Source organism: Excalfactoria chinensis, chromosome 15 (genome assembly GCF_039878825.1).
Source record: "Excalfactoria chinensis isolate bCotChi1 chromosome 15, bCotChi1.hap2, whole genome shotgun sequence".
NCBI lineage: Eukaryota > Metazoa > Chordata > Aves > Galliformes > Phasianidae > Excalfactoria > Excalfactoria chinensis.
The window spans coordinates 9,797,832-9,816,329 of NC_092839.1; the positions used below are offsets into that span (position 1 = coordinate 9,797,832).

General features: G+C 52.7%; 2 protein-coding genes across 6 annotated transcripts in view; both read left to right on the forward strand.

The window, feature by feature from the left end:
- Positions 1 to 3,245, forward strand: part of RTEL1 (regulator of telomere elongation helicase 1) — a 33,589-nt gene extending 30,344 nt beyond the window's left edge. For 2 of the 3 annotated variants that reach the window (XM_072350036.1, XM_072350037.1), the window contains exon 36: positions 1,783 to 2,686. In XM_072350036.1, the coding sequence (XP_072206137.1) occupies positions 1,783 to 1,851 (69 nt within the window). In that variant the 3' untranslated portion in view covers positions 1,852 to 2,686. Of the gene's footprint in view, positions 1 to 1,782; positions 2,803 to 2,981 lie in introns of those variants that run through there. The other variant, XR_011905357.1, reaches the window with a different exon arrangement.
- A 2,881-nt stretch (positions 3,246 to 6,126) lies between these two features.
- On the forward strand, positions 6,127 to 11,429 carry TNFRSF6B (TNF receptor superfamily member 6b). 3 transcript variants are annotated; one of them, XM_072350040.1, is made up of 5 exons: positions 6,127 to 6,521; positions 7,093 to 7,231; positions 7,731 to 8,109; positions 9,340 to 9,537; positions 10,537 to 11,428. In XM_072350040.1, exons 2-5 carry the CDS (start codon positions 7,190 to 7,192, stop codon positions 10,809 to 10,811), a joined length of 894 nt encoding a protein of 297 aa, XP_072206141.1. In that variant the 5' UTR covers positions 6,127 to 6,521; positions 7,093 to 7,189; the 3' UTR covers positions 10,812 to 11,428. The 3 variants fall into 3 exon arrangements, with proteins under 3 accessions (XP_072206141.1, XP_072206143.1, XP_072206142.1); XM_072350042.1 differs by lacking the exon at positions 6,127 to 6,521 and adding an exon at positions 6,552 to 6,834 and having other exon boundaries at positions 10,537 to 11,429; XM_072350041.1 differs by lacking the exon at positions 6,127 to 6,521 and having other exon boundaries at positions 6,994 to 7,231; positions 10,537 to 11,429.
- Positions 11,430 to 18,498: the final 7,069 nt, after the last annotated feature.

Sequence of the window (18,498 nt, forward strand, 5' to 3'; positions counted from 1 at the left end):
AAATTGCTCATAGATAAATCTCAGAACTTGCTCATCTTCAGCTTTCTTTAATCACCCTTTAGTGATTGCACATCTGTTAGGCTGGGAATTAACAAGAGTAATCATAGCGGTATAGTAACAGACACTGAGTCAGGGTAAAGATGCGTCCAGTCCAGCATCCTGTCTCTGACAGCAGCCAAAAATAGTATGGCTGGAAGAGAATATGTGAATGTGGCACATTCCTGCAGATGTTCCCTCAAATCCGAAACCATTTGCAGGACAGGAATTCTTTGTGAACTTCTGTCACTCGTGTCCTATGGGAAGCACTTCCTCAATCTGGTCAGACGTTACGTGAAGAACTGGCTCCTCTCTGTGTTGTCATTTTGGCCCATTTCTTGGTAGTTCATTTAAATGTCCTGCTTATTTAAGGGGAAGCACCTGATGCTTCCACCCCATTGCAATCCATGCTCTGATTCATGGTGTGGGCTGTTCCCCCCACTGATGGCACTAGCTGTTGTCTGAGCTCTCATCAGGTGGTATCAGGTTTGTTGCCACTGATGAGATTGGATTTGAAGACTCACCTAGAACAAGTTACTCACACTATGTTTCTTCAGTTCGAATTCAGCTCGGTGCATTCTGTCTTACTTGAGGAAGTGACTAACAGCCTTAAGGTTTGCAAACTGTCCGTTCCTATTTGTTGTGTTGCTGAAACAGCTTTGTGCTGGAGAGAGTCCATGAATAATATCGGAGCGTTTCTGAAACTCTTGGAGGAACAGTCAGAATTCCCTGCAGCTGTGAGTATGAGTGAGATTAGTGCTGGGTGAGGTGGGAGGCTGCTGATGTGTGAGGGAAGGAGTTGCATGGAGCGCACTTCTGGATGCTGCCTTTGGTTTTAGTTTTCTGTGCAGAGGTCCATTGCTGCTTTTCAGTATTTAAATGCCTTGTTCATTCATGCTCTTGTCTTATTCCAGAGAAACTGGAAGCTGTTCTCCTTTGTGCTATTTAGGTGTGCTATAGGAGAATAAGAGTTTCACAGTTATATGTTGCGCTTAAAACTTTGGGGGTTATTTGACAAAGCAGTGTCTACAGGGAGGTAAAATGGATTTCTTCTCCCCATCCATTAACAGTGTTTTGTGTTTCTGGAATCAAAGTACAGTGCCCTAACCTACTTTACAATGTCATACTTTGTGCTAGAACAGCAGACCTCCATACGAGGGAAGGTTATAGGCAAGGGTTTCCTAAATGTAAGGCAAGTTGAGAAGCATGCTGAAACCTGGGTTGAGAAACAGGTGCATCATGTGCCATCTTCTGCCGGATACCTGGATGAAGAAATACACGTACTCTGTAGCTCTAGAGGAATCTTGGCCCTGGCCATGTGTGTCACTGGTCTCCTGCTGTGCCCGCTTCCTTCTCGTCTGTGCCAGAGGAAGTTCACGGAACTCCTCGGTGACTTTACAGCACTTTGCCAACAAGCACTTCTGTCCTTCTCAACAGCTCCTGCAAGTTCTATGTATCCTATTGTTTCCTCGTTCCTTACCCTTCCAGGTGTACCACAGCTGTCATTCTGAGACAACTGCTCTAGAACTTGTTGCTACTTCACCCAGCAGCCTTTGTGTTCTCCTCTGTGCACTGCTAGCGATTAAAGCAGTGATTGCGTGGTAACTCTGCATCAAAAAATAGCAGGCACGGTATCTTAAGAGCAGTGAAATGACAAGCATTGGTTATATTTCATATCAGACCATCGCAAACTTGGAAGAGAAAGTCAATATATAATCTATACGTTTTCTTCATTTGTTTTCATAGATGAAGAAGTGCCCGGAATGCTGCCGTGATGTGAAGAAGAAGCGCTTGGTTCGAGCTTATTTCTGGTGATAGTCTCACTGCCAGAAAGGGCAAGTGCTTCGTGTCAGCAGAAATAGGCTCCTGTGCTCTGACCCTGAGCTGGTAGGAAGCAGGAGGAGGGTTCCTTCTGAACAACGTCTTCCATCCTTGACTGTGGTGCACATGCTGTCACTTTTTTTCCTGCAGACAGAGTCTGAAAGGCCAAGTGTGCGCTACTGGCAGCAGACAAAGCACTGTCCTCTGCTGGACAAAGATGGTGAATCTCTTATTCACTTTAGCCTGTGAGTTTTACACTGACTTGAACCTGATTGTGTGTCCTGGAGGAGGCTGTCATTGCCCTTCAGGTAACATCCACTCCTGGAGAAGCCCTACAACAGTACTATGCTGGAATGGAGCTGGCTGTGTTAGCAGGCCAGATGCAGCCCTACAGACCCCCTCAGTGTTCTTGGAAGAAGCAGTTTGCGTTCTGCTGATGGTTATCAGCAGCTGCTGTCTCCAATAGCAGAAGATACTGAAAGCTGGGCTTTTCTTCAAACAAAATCAAGTGGTTGGACAGTGAGCAGAGATGCTGCCCAGTGCCTGTTGTGCACCTCTCATCCCAATGTCCTCCATAGTGCTGGGGTGTTTGGAAACGTGCTTCTAAGGAGGCTTTATGTTCAGCTTAGCACTGGCATTCCTGTTGTGTCAGTGTTATTTGATGGTTGTCTTCCAAGAAGAAAAAGGACCGAATTGATTTCAGTCTTTGACATAAATGAAGTGGAATGGGTAAGAAAAAGCAAACCTCCTCAATGCTTCCACTCTCTGTAAGTAGTGCAAAGAAGGGGTAAACTAAAATCAGTTTTAAGTCATCAGTCCCTTAACTGAACCAGAAATAAAAACATTTTTATGCATTGGTTGGGCTTATTTTAATGTCACTGTTTTTTTAAACCAGATATAGAATCAAGAGCTGGAGTGCCAGCAGCCCTGCTATAGGAGAACATGGTGAGCTCTGTGCTGGGGGACTTGTGACATTTGGGCATTTATAATCTGCTCCTTTCTGCCATTCTCGGCTTTGAGGTTGCTGTGGGGATGTTGACACTCATATTTGTTTTCAGAGTTTTCTAGGGGGAGATTTTCTTTGTTTCTCTGTTAACCCATGGGATTTCTATATTCGTTTTTAGATGTATTGTAAAAAGGAAGAGGAGATTTGGAGGGATGGCATCAAGAAGGCACTAACGTTCAGTTCTTGTCCTTCCAAAGGACTCTGTCTGTAGCAAGTGTATCAATAGCTGCTGTATTATGGGAGTAAAACACCCCAGCACTGTCAGAGCAGAGCACCCAGCACTGATGTGTTGCTCTGCAGCTTTTTGGTGCTGTCTGGTTTCTCCTAAGGGAGAACAACCCAACCTGCACAGCTGGATCGTCCCCATTCTGGACTCTCAGTCTGGGGAGCAGGAAGCCCTTGGAGCTGAGTGAAGCTGGATGCAGTGAGAAGCGATTTGGTGATGTTTCAGTTCCTGTGTGCTCTACAAAGGTCTCTGGGTGAGCTGCAGCTTGCTGCTGGTGCCACTGGAGGGAAACCACAGCACGGGAGAGTGAGCAGTGATCCCCGGTGAAGTGCTTGATCAGGATGTGGCGCGGTTTTCATTATCTTTCCACAACCAGAATAGATTTCCAGCTCATTCTTTCCACACCAACAGGGGTTGGTTTAGTTTTGGAAACAGCTTCTATCCAGGAGTGCTGCAGTGAGATACTGAGATGGGGCAGAGGGACTGTGTTAAAACTGCAGTGCCTCCAAAGAGAGCCCTGTATCCCTTCCCTTGCTTTTGAGCAGCTGGATCATCTTGGTGAAGATTTACTGCTTGTGCCTGAGATTAAAGGACCACACCAAGAGCTGCATTTGTGCCCCCAGCGATGGATCTGCTGTTTGTAGGTGGAACTGGGTTGGAGTCAGCCTGGATTTGTTGCTGTTTTCTTGTGGCCCCTGCCTATGGGTCCCCAGCATGGGGCTGCCTCCAGCACTGCAGGGCAGCAGCATCAGGGACTGCTTCAGGATGTGTCCCCAAGAAATGAGAACAACCTTTGGTCGTCTTGGAACGAGCTGGGTTTACGAGAATGGGCAGGGAGGACACAGCTTAGGAAGTGCAGAAAGTGAAAATAAGAATGTTTTCTCAAATATTCACGTCGATACATCGGGTGAGAGGAAGTGACTGTTCCTGGAAAGGAAAACCAAGAATGGACACTCCTGTTGGGTTTTGGGAAGCAAAGTGACATGGGAGTTAAGCATCACAAAGGAGGCGATTCAGTGCGCAGCTCATCGCCTCTGCCTTGTGCTGTGGCTGTAGAGCTGTCTTCGGTTCTGCTGTTTGTCATTGGAATGTTTCTCCCCACATACTCTTCATCATAAATAAAACAATTCAGAAGATACCAAACAAAGCAACCCTATCAGGAAAGAGGTGGTGACTTTTGGCGCTGATAAGTGACTTCTGCTAGCAAGGGGTTTCTCTGCTTTACAGACTTGTCTCCGAATGGTAACCAGACACCTCATTTTGCAACACTTCGGGTGCCATGAAGCTCTCGAAAGTGTGAGATGATGGGAAAGTGGAACCAACCCTTTGGGGTTGCGGTGCTGCGTTCGTTCCCTGAAGCATCTGCTTAAGGAGGTCAGGGGTGAGTGAAAGTGCTGCCTTCAGCAGCGCTGAGCCCATCCGTGGAGGTTCACTGGTCAAGTAAGGGAAAAGATGGGAAAAGGGTGATTGGAGGTGCTTAATTCACTGGCTTTTGTCCCCATGGCAGAAAGAAATTGCCCGGACGAGCCATTTCAGTCCTCCTGACACGGTATTTCCCTCTTTATGAGCATTAATCTGAGCTGCTTTTGTTCTAAAGGCAGAGCAGAAAGCCCTGGTAGTGCTGCAGGGTGATGCGATGTGACCTGGCACTTCCTGCATCCATGGCACCGCTCATCCCCAGCAGGGCACAGGGGCTGCCTGGTGTGCCATCACGGCATGGTTCGGTGTCATGTGGGCTCCTCCATCTGTGTGTGCAGCTGCTGGTAGCGTGGCAAAGGCATTCACAGAGGGCACTCAGGTGGGGTTTTTTTCCCCACCCGCAGAACGCTGAGGATCAGAGTGGGACAAACCACCCTTCAGCCTGCTTTGAGTAACCATCGCTTTACAGACGCTGCGGTGTGACCCTTCAGCACAGCAACAGCTCGTGGGTTTGCAAAAGTCAGGATGATCTGATTTCTGTTGCAGCTTCTTGGAATAGTCGGGATGTGTCAGCACAGGGGCTCTGCACAGACCGCAGCTCCTTGGCACGCTGCATGTCCTGGCCCTGGCACTCAGCATGCGCCGCTCACGCGCTGCTCTGCGTCCCACCCACAAGGATGTGGCTCTTGGATGGGACTGGTGGTGCTGGAAGGAGCCTTGGGGTCCTGCAGGAAACCAGGATGTGCTGCTTTTCCTGGGTGGTGAAGTGGTGGTTTGGTTTGAGGACTTCTGGAAACGTTCAGCCCTTGGAAGATCATTAGGAATGGATCCAGTGAGATTCACCACCCGGAAAGGAGCGCGGATGCAGTGACCCAGTGCTGAGTTGGGGCAGTTCGGTGTTCCTCTGCCAAGCATTAATCCCAGTGTTGCAGAAGGTGAGTGCTCAGTGTGGGTAATTCTCTGTAATGATTTGCAAACTCATTTGGTTGAGCAAAACTTCCACATCCTCTGACCCCCTGCACTGTGACTCACCTTCAACTTCGCATTTGTTGTTGGGAGCGCAATGTTTATGATACGGATTTGGCTGCTGCTGAGTATCTCTTTGGAGAGCCTCTGTGGGTATCCAACACTGCTCCCTGCTGTGGGGCTGCTGGGTTGGGGCAGGGGCTGCTATTGGGTACGAGTCTGTGCCCTCACTCCCCGTGCGTGCACCTGATGTGGATGCAGCACACATCGCTGTGCACAGTGTCTGTGTACAAATGTATTTGGGAACTCTGGGTGTTGAGAGGTGCTGCCCTCTGTGCATGAAGCCACCAAAGGTTGTTCACCCTGCAGAAGGCGCTGGGGAGGTGGGTGCGGTGCTTCCCCAGATGGGTGCTCTCTGTGCTGGGATGGGATCGTATGGTGGTGTATTCACCTCCATTGGTTGGAAAGCTGAATGCCCGCATACTGGGCTCACCTTTTCCCCCCCCAGCTGCTCTCAGTCCCTTGCAGCTGTTCTGTTCCTCCCTGCCCTGCAGCACTGACACCATGGGGATGTCTTTAATTAAGGTAGGGCTGAGCTCGGGATGGGGCTCCTGTGTGCATCCCAAGGGAATACCCCTTCTCCTCCCCTCTGTCCTTGCCTTAAATGAAGGCCACGAGCTGTCCAGGGCTCGTCTTCGTTGTTAGAACTGTGAGCACATGGTGGAGGTGTCCTTGGACTCGGCTTCAGAGGGAGCCCGAGTAGGGCAAAGTACGCCCGTTCTGATGCATTTAAGCAACAACAGCGGTTCTACCGAATGCACTCCTGGGCGGCTCTGCCGAGCAGCGCTGCAGCTGCGCTCGGTTTGCAGTCATTCTCGGGGCCGGGATTGCCAGCAGAGCATCTGCTGTCTGTTGCTGCCGTGCTGTTGAGCGCTGCACCCACTGAGTCGCGGGGCGTCACAGCTGGATTGCGGCCGGAGCTGCAGCGCTCGGAAAGGAGGAGGGTGAAGCTGCGAAGCCTCTGCGGGGATGCCCTGCCGGAATACGGTGAGCCTCGTTGTGTGTCCTTCTCTCTGTCCAGCTATGTGAGCCATGACTGCGGCTGTCCGGCTGCGCATCCAGCCATGTCGGTGCGGCCGCGGTCACTTCGGGACTGTGAGTCCTGGCACAGAGCGCGGCACCGAATAACGCTCGGGGGCTCCGGGACGGGGAGCGTTTGGGGGCTGTTCTCGGGAAGCTGTGAGCACTTAAAGCGAGGCCATCCCCCGGGGAATTCCCTGCTTTCCCCCGCAAGGCTCAGCGCTCGCATATCCTTATATAATGCGCAGCCTCTACCTGCCGCTGAACCGAGTGAAGGCAGGTAACTGCCCCGCGCTGCAGCGGAGCGGGGCCGGGGGAGGGTGTGAGGCTGTGGCCGGACAGCTGGGCGGGGGGGGCCGTTGCGCAAGAGGGGTCTTTCCCTCTTAGGGCTATAAAGGGGCTGTAGTGTAGCGTTGAGACCGGGACGGGGACAACAGAGGACAGCCTGGAGACCCTGCCCTGCCCCTCCACCCCCGACCGCGTGCGGGGGAGCAGAGCTTACGGCAGCAGCCTCACTCCTTTTTGCGTCTCTTTAAAGCTGAGCGGGCGCTGCCGCCGCACCACGGAACCGCTGCGAAGATCCGCCGCCCCCCGGAGCCCCCACCGACACCGCCGCCCTTCGCAGTCCCTCGGCGATGCTGCTCAGCCCCGATCCGACCGCGAGACGGCCAACCAAGGTGGGTCCCCACCGGCCGGGGGTCGGTGGTGGTTTGAAGAGGAGGTGGGAGGGAGAAAAAAAGCTCCGGGGTCCTCAGCCCCGCTCCCGGAGTGGGGGAATGTCGGGTTCCTATGGAGCGTGCTTTGCTCTTTTGGGAAGGTTCTCTCCTGCTGCTCTTTTGCTGCCTCAGCCCGACCGTGGGGAACCTCCCGCCCTCCGAAGCGGAGGAGAACGTGCTGTGCTGCCGGCAGTGCGAGTGTAGGGGGTGTGGGGGTGCTGGGATGGAGTCTGTGCCCCCTCCCCCCCGTCTGGTGAGTGTGGGCAGAGGGGGCTGCAGTGGGGCCTCATCGCACAGCTGGGGCTGAGAGCAGCAGGTGGGAGAGCGACTGGGGGAGCTTCAGGCAGAAGAATCACTCCTTACATCAGCAGTGATGAATAGGGAGCAGCCACTCAGCGCGGCAGCCGAGCTTTTTGCTCTTCCCCCCCATAAGAGCTGACAGCAATTTGCTTCCCTACAGCGGGCGTTTGCTTCTCTCCTCCTGCTGCTGGCAGAGCTGGGCTGCAGCTCCCCACCCACTTACCAGTGGAGAGACGTAAGGACCAAGGAGAGGGTGACCTGCCAGCAGTGCCCGCCGGGGACATTCGTGGCACAGCACTGCACCAGGGACAGACCGACGCTGTGCTCACCCTGCCCCGACCTGCACTACACGCACTACTGGAACTACCTGGAGAAGTGCCTCTATTGCAACGTCATCTGCGGGGAGCGGCAGGTGGAGGTGCAGCAGTGCAACGCCACCCACAACAGAGCGTGTCAGTGCCAGGAGGGCTTCTACGCCGAGCTGGAGTTCTGCGTGCAGCACTCTGAGTGTCCGCCGGGCTCCGGAGTGGTGAAGTTGGGTGCGTAGTTGTGGCATTGCCTAAAGCTGCCCACCCCAATGGGGGGGATCCCATCTGCTGAACCATAGAATGGCTTTGGTTGGAGGGGACCTTAAAGGTCACCGGGTTCCAACAAGCTGTGGGTGCTGTTGGCTCGCTGTCCTTGCAGGCAAGTGGCCAAGGGGGTGGAGGTGTGAACGCTGCTGGCGTAAGGGCAGAGCTGGTGAGCACGCATAGCTCTGGGGCTTGGTTTTGTGAGGTTTGTTGGGTAACTTGGACGGGCTCCATCTGAAACATGAAATAGATAAGTGGGGGAGGTTCCAACATGGTGACGTCAGTCTCGTTGTGGTTCCTTCTTGAGGAGATTGGTGAGTCTGAGTCTCCGTTGAGTCACGGTCGGTTTTAGGGAGTTATTTTTTCCATCTTTTCCTGAAGCACATCTGGTCCTTTTGTTACCCAACGCGCTCGGAGATGTACTTTCTAAAAACGCTATTAGCATACAACAGGCGCGTGCTTCCCTCTCATTCTCTGCTGACTCACTGAGCTCAACACAGCAGCACGGGCAGCATCCACACCTCCTGCTCTGTGCTCAGAACGTGCTTTGGGAATCCTTCAGCGTGTGTCATGGGAGGGCTGCGGGCTCAGGGGAGTGTTTGTTGTCCCCAGGGGATGCTTAAGGTTGAGTTCATTGGCTCAGTCTTACTTTGGGAGTGGTACAAAATGAAGTGATTCAGCATAAGGCGAGCTGGGCCTCTAAAACAAGCAGGGAGATCCATTGACTTACACACTGATTGATCTGGAGAGTGAGTTGTCGGTCTGAGGAGCCACGTGGGGCTCTGGAGAAGTGATACTGCCATGATATCCACTGAGCTGCTTATCAGCAGCATCCTCTGCACGGAGCTGGGAGAGCGCTGGGCTCTGCAGGAAGGGCAGTGCTGAGCTGAGCCTTTGCATTCTCAGCCACTTTTACTTTCACTTGGCTGGGAGCCTCGGCTCGTGCTGAGATCCAAGGGTTCCTTGGCAGCTGCTCCTGGTGCTCACAGCCAATTCTGCTGCCCTGCAAGGCACACCTTCAGTGGACAGCATCCCCCCCTTGTGTCTGGAGCCCCGTGGCTGCTGGGGAAGGGGTTGGTGGTGGCACGGCTGTGCACCGCTGCTGGATGCCCACTTATGGGTGCTCCAACCCCATTGTGGCTCCTCACCCAGCACACAGGTTGGGGATGATGTCTAATATCCCACGTCCCCCCCCAGGTACCCCGTTTGAGAACACACAGTGCCGTGCCTGCCCTCGTGGCTCCTTCTCCTCCTCCAGCTCCAGAACTGAGTCGTGCCAGGCGCACCAGAACTGCACACAGTTGGGGAAGGAGACCAACGTGCTGGGAAACCAATACCATGACACCTTGTGCACCTCCTGCAGGACGGGTGGGAGCAACAGCACACAGAGACCAGGTGAGAGATGAGCCACAAGGCGAGAGCCAGCATCACGGTGTAAGCATAGAACAAGGCCAGGTAAATGGTAACAGCACAGAGCAATCCATGCTGGGGCTGCAGGGTACAAGAAATGCTTCCTCTCCCTCCCTCCCTGCCTGGGGTCAGATTCATGCAAGTACAGCAACCAGGTGTGGGCCAGCTGTGCTTCCAGTGGGGCTTTGGCTGATGGGGATGCCAGCACACGAAGTGGCTACTGCAGCCTTTGCCTAAAACCAGGTGCTGGTCGTGTGGCACAGGAGCTGCTGTGTTTCCCACAGCAAAAAAGAAAAGGAAGATTTTATTGCAGCCCACACCCTGTTTTATGTGCATTGAGTGGAGTAAGAACATAAAGGTCAGCACAGCCTCAGTGTGACGTGGATTTTGGCCTGGAAATTATAGGGGCATGGAAAGGAACAGGCACAGAGAGCAGCATGTCACTGTGATAATGCATAGCACAGCGCTGGCCTTGAGCTCTTGCATGTCCAGTGCACAGTGATGTATTTCTTTCCCAACACTAAAGGAATTTAGGGAGCTCTTTAATGAGCTGTCATGGGGTCTGCCTCAAAGCTCTGATCTGGGCTGTGTCTGTGGCCGGTCCTGTCCCCAGGTGTAAAATTCTGCATGGGAAATCAGGAACCTTTAGGAAAAGCAGCGTGTGAACGCACTGGGTGCCATTCCATTGGATTTCCTCCCAACTTCAGGGCACGGAGGAGCACAGGGGAGGGTATTTTCAGTGTTTTTGAGATGAAGGAACTCTTCTGAGTCACCTCCCAACTGCCACACTTGGTGTTGGTGATGCCTTCTCCTTGGGGATCCCCAAACCCACCTGGATGTGGGGCTGGGCTCCAGTATGGGTGTCCTTTTTGGGCTCAGTGGGGACCAGAGGTACCTCCAACCCCAACCATCCCAGGGTTCTGATGCTCAGAGTGCTGCTCTCCCTACATCCAGCAGTGACCACTGAATGCTTTTCTCCCCCAGCTCCGGAGAACGAGGACTGTGAACAAGCCCTGATCGATTTCGTGGCCTACCAGAACATCCCCTTGAAGAAGCTGAAGCGCCTGCAGCAGATCCTGGAGAGCTCACCCAGGAAGCAGGCCATGGAGACCAAGGCGGTGGTGCAGGAGAAGCTGAGGGCTGTGCTCACACACCGCAAGCAGGAGAACTCTGCCGTCATCACGGAGCTGCTGGCCGCGCTCCGGGCCACCAAGCTGACCTCTATAGAAAAGAAGGTGCGGGAGCGCTTTCTCTCATAGTGAGGACACAGAATGGACTTTTAGGGGTGTTTGTGTTTGCTTTTTAACCGTGGTTCCATTAATTTATTAATGTTTTAAAAACGAACTGGAAAGGAAGCGTGGCCGAGTGCTGCCTTGTGCCGTGTGTTGGGTGCTCCTCCAGTGTGCCAGGAGCATCTGCAATCCATCAGCAAAGAAACACCTCCAGCAGCTCATTCCTCCCTGCAGGCCTGAGCCTGGCTTAGTTCTGAGCTGTATGAGTTTGGGTTTGGGCTGCCATCGTATAGCTGGGTTGAAATGGCCATTGGGGACGTGGTTTGGTGGGTATGGGTGCTGCTGGGTCAACAGTTGGACTGGATGGTCTCGGAGGTCTTTTCCAACCTCAGTGATGATGCGATTCTGGGTTTCATTTGCTCTTGGCACACTGTGGAGAAAGGAGTGGGAGGCAGGTTGGGGGGAAGATGACCCTAAAGTCTGAGGTCCTGTCGGCTTTCAATTTATTTTTGAGCTACCTGATTTTATACCATGTGAGATACGTTTTCTAAAGAGAGAAACCCAAGAGGTTATTTTATTACACGATCCTCTCACCATTTGTTCTGTCCTGATCTCACCGGAGGGAGGTGGAACTGGGGGTCCCACTCTGCCTTCTGCAGTCACTGCTTATCCTTACTTAGGATACTTACTTACTTACTTACTTACTTACTTACACCCACTTTGCATGTGCCTCACCTTACGGGAACATGGCATCAGCCACTAACAAAAGGGAACGGTGCACACAGACACTGCATGCAAAGCAGCTACACGCGCCAAATGGCACTGCAGGCAAAGCAGCATTGCACACAAAATGACCATTCAAGCACATCCTGTAGCTCAGCCCAGTCACTGCAGGCTCTGTCCCTGTGGGTGCTGCTGTCAGCCACCGCTGCCCATCCGTGCCTCACTTCCCTCAGGGCTTTTTTCAGCCCCTTGTGGAAGTCACCATGGTGCCCCAGCTGGGCACTGTGCAGCCTGTGGTGGGGATGACACCACGCTCGTCTCTTCCGTTCGGCTTTTTTAGGGCTCGTTTTGCTGAGTCGTTTCCAGGAAGAGTCTGGGCTTTGAAACGGGACGTTTTCCCCCAGCGAGTTGTTCAGAGCAGGTTGTGACACACACCGAGGGGCGGCTCCTGCTCTGTCCCCATGCACCAGCGTGGACCAGTTGAGCTTGATGACCTCATAGGGTCTCTTCCAGCCTAAGTGATTATTATTTAGATAGCTGGTAGCCACACTCTGGGATGCTGGTCTGTCCAGGTGGTTCCACCAGAGAGAGATAAGGGCTTTTCCTGTGCATGTTTCATGTGAACAAAGACCTTTCCAGGCCGTGAGCCCACTGCTGTGCTGCTGCCTCCCACTTGGTGTGTCGGGATGCCCTGTGTTGATTTTTCTGCCCATAAGACAAAATGTGGGGCTCCAAGTGAGCCTGAGTCTGCCCACGCTGTGGTTAAGGCTGAGCACGCAGCCAGCTTTGTTGCTGCTCAGCCCTGCTGCTCTCAGCTCCACGTGGATGTGTGAGGAGCTGCGCAGGCACGGGGCTGGTGATGCACGTGGGCTGCGCGGTACGTTCCATCTCACCCAGAACAACTGAGCTGGAGCAGAGCCCAGGAGAGCTTCCTGCAGCTGGATGTTGGTGCTGGTTGGGCTCTTTGGGTTTTTCCAGGTTGTACTTTTGGGTTCGTTTTTTGGTTTTTTTTTGGTTTTGGTTGTTGTTTTTTTTCCCCACTGTTCTTAGTCCATGCAGATCTTTGTCCCATCCAGTAGAGCAGAGCTTTGCTCCCACCCCTAAGAGCTGAGGAGCCCTGCAGACACTGTGTGTGATGCAGAACAGCTGCGTGCCCTGCCCCATGGCACGGTGCTTTGCTGCTGGGGCTCCCCAATGCCAGGTCAGACCCTTCTCTGCCACATCAGAGCTGCAGATCTCAGCCAGCTGGGTGAGGATGTTGAGACAACAGGGGATAACTCAGCCTGTGTCAGATATGGCTCAGAGCTGACATTGCCCCGCTGCTGTGATGCAGGGCTGGTAAGGACCAGCTCTCAGTGCCAGCCTGGTGTGCAAGGCAGCTGCATCCCTTCATGTAGCTTCCAGGCAGGTGACATTTGGGGCACTGGGGCCATTTTTGTGGCTGCCATGAGAAATGCCAGCCCTGCCTGCACTTTGTGCTGCTCCAGTGGGGATTTCTGCATGGTGAAGCTTCTCCTTCATGCAGACTCTCAGTTAATGTGGCAGGGGATCTTCCTGGTCAATGCTGACCTTTAGAGCAGCATAGAAAGGTGCCAGCAGGTGGATGCCACTTGGGTCCTGGGAAATGGGGCTTTGCTATGAGATCCCACACCAGTCCCATGGTGCCGAAGTAACGCTGCCTTCCTCCTCCTGCTGCAGCACGCAGGGCTGCTCACACTCACTGTAGTATCACTCACTGTGAAGCAACCCAGAGGATTAAACCCCCCCAATAGGGTTTCACTGAAGTTTCCAGCGCTTGGCAGCACTGACTTCTTCCTGGTAATTTAAATGACACTTTTGGTTATAAGCTGCAGCAGAGAAGAGAAGGCAGCACCATTCAACGTGGATGTGGTTCTTCCCCAGGGATGACTCAGATGTTTTGTACACAGAAGCCAATTTCCCCTGACTCTGTGAGCGCCGCATAGAAACTCCAGCCTCGCATCGGCCTTCCCGATCACCCGACGTGGGTACGTACTTCAAACAGGAAGGAAAGAAAAAGAAATACCCCGGAGTTTATTTAAGCTGATGCACAGCTGCGTGTTCTGCACGGGATGAGTCGGGCTCTCAGGTGCGGCGCTGACTCATGGCTGGAGCTCCCAAATCCCAGCTCCAGCAACAGGAGGGGTTGGGACACGTCTGAGTGCAATGCGCCCAGAGCAGCGCGATGCCCCGGAGGGGTTGGAAATAGGGATGGGTGAATGATGAATGGGGGTTGGAGTTGGTACGAGTTTGCATGGTGAGGTCACACGTTGCTGGTTCATGTCTTGATGTCAGCAGTGAAAGCAGGTGGTGCTGGAAGGTACCTGGGGGTGGGGGGGGTTTGGAGCTGTGCAGTGGGAACGTGGTTGGTGTGGGTTTGTAATGCAACCGGCCCCAGCTCTGCGGTCACGACTGGATCGGAGGTCAGACAAAGTCACCCTTTGGCCTGCAAATATCCCCACAGCATTGGCTCTGATGGAGCAGGCACGCTGTGTCCTCCTGCACTCAGCCCTGGGAACAACGCTGAGCTCCAAGGAGAGAGAATGAAGGTGAACACAGGCCGAGCTTGTTCAAATCTGCCCACCACCATTCCAAAGAGGCACTGATCTTATCTCCTCTAAAGCCCGGGCTTTATTAGATTGTAGGGTTTTTTTCTCCTGATTGCAATCCCCTGCTGTGCCCACGCTCTCCCTGCTGAGACTCGTCCCTCCCTGCTGCACGTGTTATCTCTGCAGAGCAGTGCCTGGCGCTGGGCTGGAGCTGTGCAGGTGCTGCAGGGCCAGTGCCAGGGAAGAAGTGAGTTGGAGGAAGTCAGTTGTGTGCAAGAGCAGGAGCAGCTTAGGGGTGCTGTGCAAAGCAGCCAGCACTTGGCATCAGGGTGAGCAAGAGTGGGACCTGAACCTCCCATAGCTTTCATGGGACATGCAGGACAAATAGAAGTCACCAGGACCCTGTTAGCAGAGATGCATTGATGCGACCCATGATGCTGGTGCTCAGATACGTGTGGGCTCAGGGAGCTGCTGTTCTCCCACAGGACTTTACCCTTCACTCCTCAGCTCCAGTTTCTTTCCCTTCTCAGTTCATAATCTCTGTTCCCTTCAGGGTTTGAGGAGCTTCCTGTAAAGCACCAGGAGTAACTGAGCGGTGACGCAGCAGCTGTGACCTGTTCCCAGTCTGGGATGGTTGGACAAATGGGAACTGAGAGCCCTGCCAGGTTCAGCACATCAGGTAAGAGCCATAGAACAGTTAAGGTTAGAAAAGAGCTGTGCTGGACGTAGCACAGCCGTGCCATGACTTCAGCTGCAACCCAGAGAATGTGGAGCGAGGCGATTTGGTCATTTTTCTATGGAATTAGGAGGAAAGGATGACTTCCCAAGCACACGAGGTCAGCAGGGATGTGTGCTGGGGGGCTGCTGCTCTCAGCTATATGGGCTGAAGGGCATCCTCAGCTCTGCAGTACAAGGAAGCAGATGAAGGGTTGGAGAGATCGCATCAGCCTCACGTGCAGGTTTCCTGATGCCGGTTTCTATTTGTGTCTCTGCACTTCCTTCCCCGTCACTGGGACTCGGTGTAGGCCTTCCCAGAAGCAGCACAAGGAATATTTAGCTGGGAAACACAAAGATAAGGAGCGTGCATTCCTCACTTTATGGCCGAGCCCCAAAGGAGAAATCAGATCTGGCAAGATAAAAAGCAAATTCTTTCCCCCAGTTTCGTCTGTTGGGTGCTGATAAATGACATCATGGAGAAACAACCAGGCCAGTGATTCAACAGCTCTGCCTTACAGCTCCCCTGTGCCCTTTGGTACAGCAGTTCTACTCACGAGGTGTTTATTAGGTCTTGCACAGCACGTGGCACACAAAGCCTCGTGATTCTGCCTCTTCTCCTGGCACAGCTGTCAGAACTCCCACTGTGCTGGCAATGTGGGTAACAGTCCTTGCAGGGGATGAGGCTGCCTGGGGGCAGCTGCTTTCCCTTCCCTCCTCCTCCCCCTGCCCAGGTGTGAGCTCTGCTCCCCCTGCTTCCATCTGCAAAGGCTTTGCTGCTAACTGTGGTGTTCAGTACGTGTAGGGATGAAGCACAGCCTCAAGATGAGCCTTGTTTGGTGTCCATTCCCCAGCTACAAAAGCCCACCTGTGTGGGTGGTGAGATCTGGTTGCTAAATACACACCCCCTGAAAGATGCTCATTTGAATGTTAGTGCCTATGCGTGCAGTGAGGAAGTGCTCTTTGTACCACTTATTCCTGGGAACAGAGAGTTCCTCACGCCCCTATGGAACATGCTCTTCTGCCGAGCGTGACTAAAAAATCCACTGCTTAAGGATGTCTGCAGAGGAGCTGCATGCCAGGCCGTTTGGTTTCTGTAACTGCACAGCAGCTCCTGGCTGGGAACTGAACTGGAACACAAACAAACTCCGCAGGTTTCAGTTTCAGGGCATAAAGATCCAATTAATTTTACAGTGAATTTAGTTTGTCCTCAGAGCAGTGCTTAGGGTATAAATGGAACAAAGGTTTCTAAAGGCTGCAGTGGAACAGGTTTGAATTAGTGCCTGCAAATAAAAGGAGGGCCATGAGGATGAGCAGAGCACTGGAGCACCAATCCTACAGTGGCAGGATGAAAGCTGGGGCTGCTCTGCAGGGAGAAGGGTCTGGGAAGCCCTCCCTGTGGCCTCCCAGTACATAACAGGGGCTTATAGGGAAGCTGTGGGGGATGCTACCAGTGAGTGTGGTAATAGGATCAGAGGGAAGATCTTTAAGCTAAAAGTGGGGAGATATAGGGTTAGGTGTTGGAGAAATTCACTCCAAGGCCCTGACAGGGGCTTCCCAAAGATGCAGTGGTTGCCCTACCCCAGGAGGTGCTCAAGGTTGGGTTGGATGGGGCTTTGGGAACCTGGTGTGTGGGAGATGTCCCTGCACATGGCAGGGCTTGGAAGAAGACAGTCTTTAAGGTCCCTTCCAACCCAAACCATTCTGTGATGCTACAAAACATTGAGCCTGGCATCCACCTGTCTGAAGGACGCACAGTCCAAAGGATGAAGCTTTTACCACGTGCTTTTATGAAGCTTTTACCACGTGCTTTTGTGCTTGTTGCAGCTGGCAGCCGCCTCTGCGCCCTGGCAGAGCAGTGCAACGCCCACCTTACTGCCTGCTTGTGCCTGAAGAAGATCAGATAGAAAACAGCTCCATCTGTGAGGAACAAGGCCTTAAGCACCGGAATCCTCCATGGTGCAACACTCGCTCCCATCACAGCTATAACAGAGGACTGGATGGAAGAAGTGCAGAGCGTCAGTGGATGGCTGCCACCTACAGATAGGCACAAGGAGGAGGCATTACTCATGGGCAGGGTGTGAGGGCACTTCCCGCGTATTCTGGCGGTGGTTTGGTTTCATGGAAGGGATCTTTCATGGGAGTTCTTAACCAAATTTATCCGCTGCCTCATGGTGACTAGTGCTTCTCGGTACCCTATGGCAACACGTGGGAGACACTGCTGCCTTTGCACTGTCCTCCTGATGTCCTTGGAAAAAGGATGTGGACAAGGTGGTGTTAGTCCAGAACCAGCAGCTTTCAGCTTGAAAGGAAAGACACTGTCAGCGAGTGGGAATGAGGAGGTTCCCCCCTAACTCCAGAAAGTGATGTTGTGGTTAAAAACAACCGGCAAGGCACAATTCCTCAGCTGAGCCGTTAGTCACCGCCGGGCTTTGTGCTCCTTGTTCTGCTTGATTAGAACCTGACGTCAGAAATGGGGTCATGTTTTTCCCCAGTGACACTGCATGCTGTGCTGCCCAAGCTGTGCCCCAGCCCTCAGCTATTCTCCTCCATCGGGCTCTGACTGCTGTACAAGCAGCATTCCCTTATGAGGTAACGGGTAGCGGAGTTGAAGATTCCTGTGATCAGATGTAAGCTGTGCAGATAAAAGCTGTTTGAAAGCAACTGGCTGGGGCTGTATTCTCGGGAACTGCTTTTGGATAGAAAAGAGCCAAAACACGCCTAGAGAAACGAATGGAAAGCCCCCAGTGGTTGTCACAGAAGCTGGACTTACCCAAAGAAAGATACAACAGTTCTTTGATGGATTTCAGAGGCATAAGAAACAAAACTGCATGAAAAGCCTGATGTCCAGCACAACAAATCACAGCTACGTTACGCTCTGGAGAGGTTTCATGTGGGATTTCCATCTTCAAGTAAGTTAGTTACAAAATCCCGTTGTGAAAAAGCACCTGCCCTGGTTTCTCTGCTTTTCTTTGTCCAGACAAGTGCTCTCCAATGCCTCTTATTTCCCTGCAGGCAGATTTGAGCCAAATGTTAATGGAAAGCTATGCCAAAAGGGATTTTGAGGGGGCATCCAGCCCCCATCCCACCTGGCAGGGTCACTTCAGCCTGCTCTCTCTCTTGTGGCTTGCCCAGCTTGCTGTCAGGAAACCCGCAGACAAACACTTGGAGTCATTTCTTTCAGCCTCTACAAACGGGCCCAAGACTGAAGGCAAAATGCTGCGTCTCTTCTGAGGAAAGAAGAGGAGCTTTGCTGCAGGCAGAGACAAACCCGCTGCGTGGACACCACTGTGTGGCTGCCCCCCAGACACCACCCACATCAATCAGATGGTTTCTGAAACCCATGATTTGAAGGGATGATGGTGAAGGCCAAAGCCAGTACCCCCCTTTGCCTTTCATAGCAGTTCTCTTTGGAAGTCCCCTCTTCAGACTGGTTTTCTTGCTAGCAGACGAGCTCCACCATCCTGTTTCAGCAAATGAAATCACCTAAATCAATCCCAAACCTTCTAAGTTTTCTGCTCCAGCTTCTTAGCGGAGGACTGTTGTAAATGTTTATTTTCCAAACCCACAATGGTACCTCATAGTTATTCATGAGCACTTCTGGAAATCATGACTAACCCGACCACCACGTGTTCAGTGGAAACATCGCTGCTGAAGAGAAGCAAACTTCCAGACCCACAGAACGTGTCCTTTAGTCTGAGATTCCTATC

Coding starts and splice junctions, on each gene's coding strand:
- TNFRSF6B (XM_072350040.1), top strand. CDS start 7,190: ATGCTGCTCAGCCCCGATCCGACCGCGAGACGGCCAACCAAG. Junction 7,232..7,730: donor CCGCGAGACGGCCAACCAAG/GTGGGTCCCCAC, acceptor GCTTCCCTACAG/CGGGCGTTTGCTTCTCTCCT. Junction 9,538..10,536: donor CAACAGCACACAGAGACCAG/GTGAGAGATGAG, acceptor TTTCTCCCCCAG/CTCCGGAGAACGAGGACTGT.